Source organism: Cryptomeria japonica, chromosome 8 (genome assembly GCF_030272615.1).
Source record: "Cryptomeria japonica chromosome 8, Sugi_1.0, whole genome shotgun sequence".
Taxonomy (NCBI): Eukaryota; Viridiplantae; Streptophyta; class Pinopsida; order Cupressales; family Cupressaceae; genus Cryptomeria; species Cryptomeria japonica.
The window spans coordinates 164294276-164298864 of record NC_081412.1 but is presented as its reverse complement, the minus strand read 5'-3'; the positions used below and the strand labels follow the sequence as shown (position 1 = coordinate 164298864).

General features: G+C 37.0%; 1 protein-coding gene across 1 annotated transcript; it reads left to right on the top strand.

Annotated features, from left to right (window-relative positions):
• Positions 1–830: 830 nt before the first annotated feature.
• On the top strand, positions 831–4049 carry LOC131857278 (putative leucine-rich repeat receptor-like serine/threonine-protein kinase At2g24130). Its single transcript, XM_059209541.1, has 2 exons — positions 831–3425; positions 3540–4049. Exons 1-2 carry the CDS (start codon positions 836–838, stop codon positions 3992–3994), a joined length of 3045 nt encoding a protein of 1014 aa, XP_059065524.1. The 5' UTR covers positions 831–835; the 3' UTR covers positions 3995–4049.
• The last annotated feature ends 540 nt before the right edge of the window (positions 4050–4589 follow it).

Below are 4589 nucleotides of genomic sequence, written 5' to 3'. Positions count from 1 at the left end.
CCACCACATTGGGATTAAAAGCAACAAACAAATCAGTTTTACATTCAATCCTCTCCACATAAAATGACTTGGAAAGAGAGATATATTTGACGTCAAGCACTCATCAATGATTTTAAGAATGCAAGACGTGTTTGAAATGTGGCAACAAGAGCGAACTTCATTCTCCAAAACATGGCAAGAACCAACAAAAACAGATTCAAAAATGTCTCCAATAAATGCAAGGTGTGTTTCTTAAAACCGTTCAATCTGAAAAACGTAGCAAGAACCAATGATTTTCAACACCATAGCAAAAATGTGGGATGGAGTCAGAGGAAGAATGCCACAAAAATTTGTTTTGTGGGAGCAAGAGTGCAGATCGGGTTGTGGGATGGAGTCAGAGGAAGAATGCCACAAAAATTTGTTTTGTGGGAGCAAGAGTGCAGATCGGGTTCTTCCTCTTCAACTTCAAGCAAAACATGCCCTCCAAAGATGCAATCGGATTTTAAAAAATGGAATGTAAAATATACAATAATATAAAATAGAATGTAAAATATACAATAAATATTTACATATTAAAAAATTGGACTGTAAAATTTAACATTGCACGTGTAGCATGAATAAAAGACCCCCTAATTAAATTACCATTCCCCCTATTATCATTCAACGGGAAATTCTCAGGCACGAACAGCTTGAGACATCTTTCCTCGGCACACTCTCCTATAAGGAATAGTCTATGCTGAAACATTTATTTAAAATTTATTGGCTTGCTTTTCATTGGTGGAATCTATTTTTTTCCCATTTATAAATAGAAGATGAAGATCATACTTCCTCTGCTACTCTAACAATGAAGATGAAGATGATGCTTCCTCTGCTACTCTTTCTCTCTCTCTCTCTGCTGCCTCCTCATATGGCAGAGTCTTCTAATCACTCTGATGGAGCAGCTCTCATGGCTTTCAAAGCTGCTATCTCTCTTGATCCATATAATTCCTTACTCCATTGGAACACCAATCACACCTTCTGTAATTGGCCTGCCATTACCTGCTCTTCTCGTCGACAGCGTGTGGTTTCCTTGAATCTCACTTCTATGGGATTATTTGGCCCCATCTCTCCCTTTCTCGGAAATCTTTCCTTCCTTAGAGTACTTGATCTCAAAAATAATAGCTTTCACGGCCATATTCCATATCAGCTTGGAAGGCTATTTCGCTTGAGAAGGCTTCGGTTGTCTTTTAACGATTTAAGTGGAAGCATTCCACCTGAGTTTAGTCTTCTTTCAAATTTAGAAGCCATAGGATTAGCAAGAAACAAATTGACAGGTGTTATCCCATCTTTCTTAGGAAACATGTCCTTTTTAAATATCCTTGACTTGGCCGAAAATACACTCCAAGGTAGTATTCCTGCCGAGTTGGGTATGCTTAGTCAGGTAAACTGGCTTGATCTTTGCATCAATAACTTAACAGGGTTGATCCCCGTTGCCCTTTCAAATTGCACTCGTCTCCAAACTTTGGAGCTCTGTGATAACAACTTAAACGGCCCAGTTCCACGGGAGTTTGGAAGGCTGTCAGAGTTGCAAATAGTGTATTTATGGCAAAATCAACTCAGTGGAGAAATATCCCGCTCAGTGGGGAATTGGAGTCAGCTGGAACTCCTGGCTTTGGCGAACAACCAACTGAGCGGCACAGTGCCCCTGGAATTTGGTAAAATGAAGCAGCTGAGACGGTTACTTTTGTGGGGAAATCAATTTGTGAGTGGAAGCAGTGGTTTGCCTATTCTAACAGTGTTAACTAATTGCTCCAGCTTGGAAGATCTTCAATTGTCATTTAATCATCTCACAGGTGTCTTGCCCACTTCATTTGGTCGCCTTTCAAATTCACTCTCTTATTTAACTTTGGACTCAAATGAAATTGGGGGAAACATACCAAATGAGATTGGTAACCTAACAAACCTGGCAACATTAGATCTAAGTGCAAACCGATTCAATGGGACCATTCCATCTGCACTCGGCAAACTTCCAAATCTGGAAAGATTAACTCTGGCGACAAACTATTTGCAGGGAAGAATTCCAAAAAGTTTTGGCCGACCAAAAAGGCTTGGATTTGTGTCACTCAGTGAGAATATGCTTTCAGGACGAATTCCAGATAGTCTAGGCGAGCTTCCACAATTAAGAGACCTTTTTCTTTATCGCAACCAACTATCAGGCAAAATACCTGCCAGTTTAGGGAAATGTCAGACATTGGAGACGGTGGACTTTTCCCACAATAAACTAACAGGAAACATACCTCCTGAAGTTGCAGGTCTTCAAAATCTCGAGTTTTATTTCAATGTTTCCAGCAATTTCTTGCAAGGTTCTATTTTGGAAATGAGTAAAATGGTTATGGTTTTAGCTATAGATCTTTCTCAAAACAATTTCTCGGGTGTCATTCCTAGTGCACTAGCAAGCTGCAAGGGTTTGGAATATCTAAATCTTTCTTGGAATGAATTTGAGGGGCCAATCTCTGCATCACTAGCAGATCTGCAAAATCTGCAGTACATGGATCTTTCTCGCAATAATTTGTCAGGTATGATACCGGTGACTTTCAAAAAGATGAGAATGCTCCGACATCTCAATCTCTCTTCAAACAAGTTGACTGGAGAGGTCCCAAAGGGAGGAGCTTTCGCAACACTCGACGCCTCAGAAGTTATGGGAAATCTTGGCCTCTGTGGTGGATGGATAAACTTGCCACCATGCTCTCATTCCAATCACAAACAGCCATCAGTCCCCGAAAAGGTGATTATTCCTGTCATAGTAGGCATTGCAATTTTGATCATGTCTCTTCTATTGGTAGCATTTTCTTATAGATTATGTAGACATTCCAGTACCCCTGCTCTCAATGTATGGCCCCCAAAAATTTCATATGAAGAACTCGTAGATGCAACTGGTGGGTTTAGTGACGAAAATCTTTTAGGAATTGGTAGCTTTGGGTCAGTTTATAAAGGAATTCTAAAGAATGGTACAAATATTGCTGTTAAAGTTCTCAAGTTGCAAGATCAACATGTTCGCCAAAGTTTTAGCAGAGAATGCAATGCATTAAAGAGAGTTCGACATCGCAATGTAATAAAAATAATTTCAGCATGCTCCAATCTTGATTTCAAAGCCTTAATTCTTCCATTCATGTCAAATGGAAGTTTAGAGAGATGGTTGTATCATTTAGAAGGCGGTAGATGCAGATTAAATTTGAGAGATCGAATAAGGATAGCAATGGAGATAGCAGAAGGAATGACATATCTTCACCATTATTGCTTTGTTCAAGTGATTCACTGCGACCTCAAGCCCAATAATGTCCTATTAGGAGATGACATGACTTCATACATAGCAGATTTTGGCCTTTCCAATATTATTTTCGGCAATTCCGTGGATTCTTTGACTTCTACAGATGCACTTAAAGGATCTATTGGCTACATTGCACCAGGTATATATTTCTCATTATTTCATTATGCATTTTGCTGGTTTTCTTTATCTTATACATCATCAAATTCTTCAAATGACTTAAGAGCCTTTGATCCTTGTTTATTTGTTATTATAGAATATGGAATAGGTGGAAAGCTTACTACAAAAGGAGATGTATATAGTTATGGAATTTTAATTCTAGAGTTGTTGACAAGGAGGAGACCAACAGATGAAATGTTCACTGAAGAAATCAATCTACAAAAATGGATAGAAATGCATTTTCCAAATAGAATCTCAGATGTGGTGGATAATTGTTTGCTTATAGATGCTCATGAATCAGGGACATCAATGGTAATAGAATGCCTTACTCAATTTATCCAAATTGGGCTCTTTTGCACAAGGGAGTCACCTCAAGAGCGACCTGATATGACTGAGATAGTTGATAGATTAAGTACAATCAGAGGTTCATTTCTTGGTACATCTAAAACTCCTCAATTACCAATAGACATCTCACATTTTCTTGACAATACAAGAGGTATAAATATGGCTGGTTCAGGGAACAATGAAGGTTCATCTACATCTACTTCCTAGGTCTACATAAATATTGTTGTTTTGTTTGCTAGTCAACTAGGTAATAATAATGTCCATGTATTATATTTTTTAGTTCATTATATATAGTGAGGAGAGAAATAATGTTTAGATTGTGATATTTATAATGTATAGAATATTGTGACATTATTTATGATAGAATATTGTGAAATTGTGAGCAAAAAGGAGATTTGCATGTTGTTTATTTTCAGTTATATCAATCATACAAATTAAAAAAATTGTATTATTGGTTGTATTTTATTTTTTATTGAGAAGATATTATAATGGTAAATTTTGTATATCTATGACAATTTTTTATATGGCTATTTTTAGAGAATGCTTTAATACATGTATATATTGTAAAATGACACAATCTAGTGTAAAGTTTGGGTTTGATCGTTTAGCTCTTACCTTATTCTTACACGTGAGCTTTGATAAAATCATTCAAGATTTGTATTTATCAAATTTCCTTGTACATCAACCTTAGCATAAGTGGTATCCATCTAGATTTAATAGTTTGCATATCCACGGTCATTTCCATCAAGTTGTGGAATTAATAACTATCTATTTAAAAGCTAAATTCAAATGTTGGTCAATT

What these genes read in the sequence shown, in the direction of transcription:
- LOC131857278 (XM_059209541.1), top strand. Translation starts at nt 836, where the DNA reads ATGATGCTTCCTCTGCTACTCTTTCTCTCTCTCTCTCTGCTGCCTCCT. An exon ending in TATTGGCTACATTGCACCAG is followed by an intron (nt 3,426 to 3,539) that starts GTATATATTTCT and finishes TTGTTATTATAG; the next exon opens with AATATGGAATAGGTGGAAAG.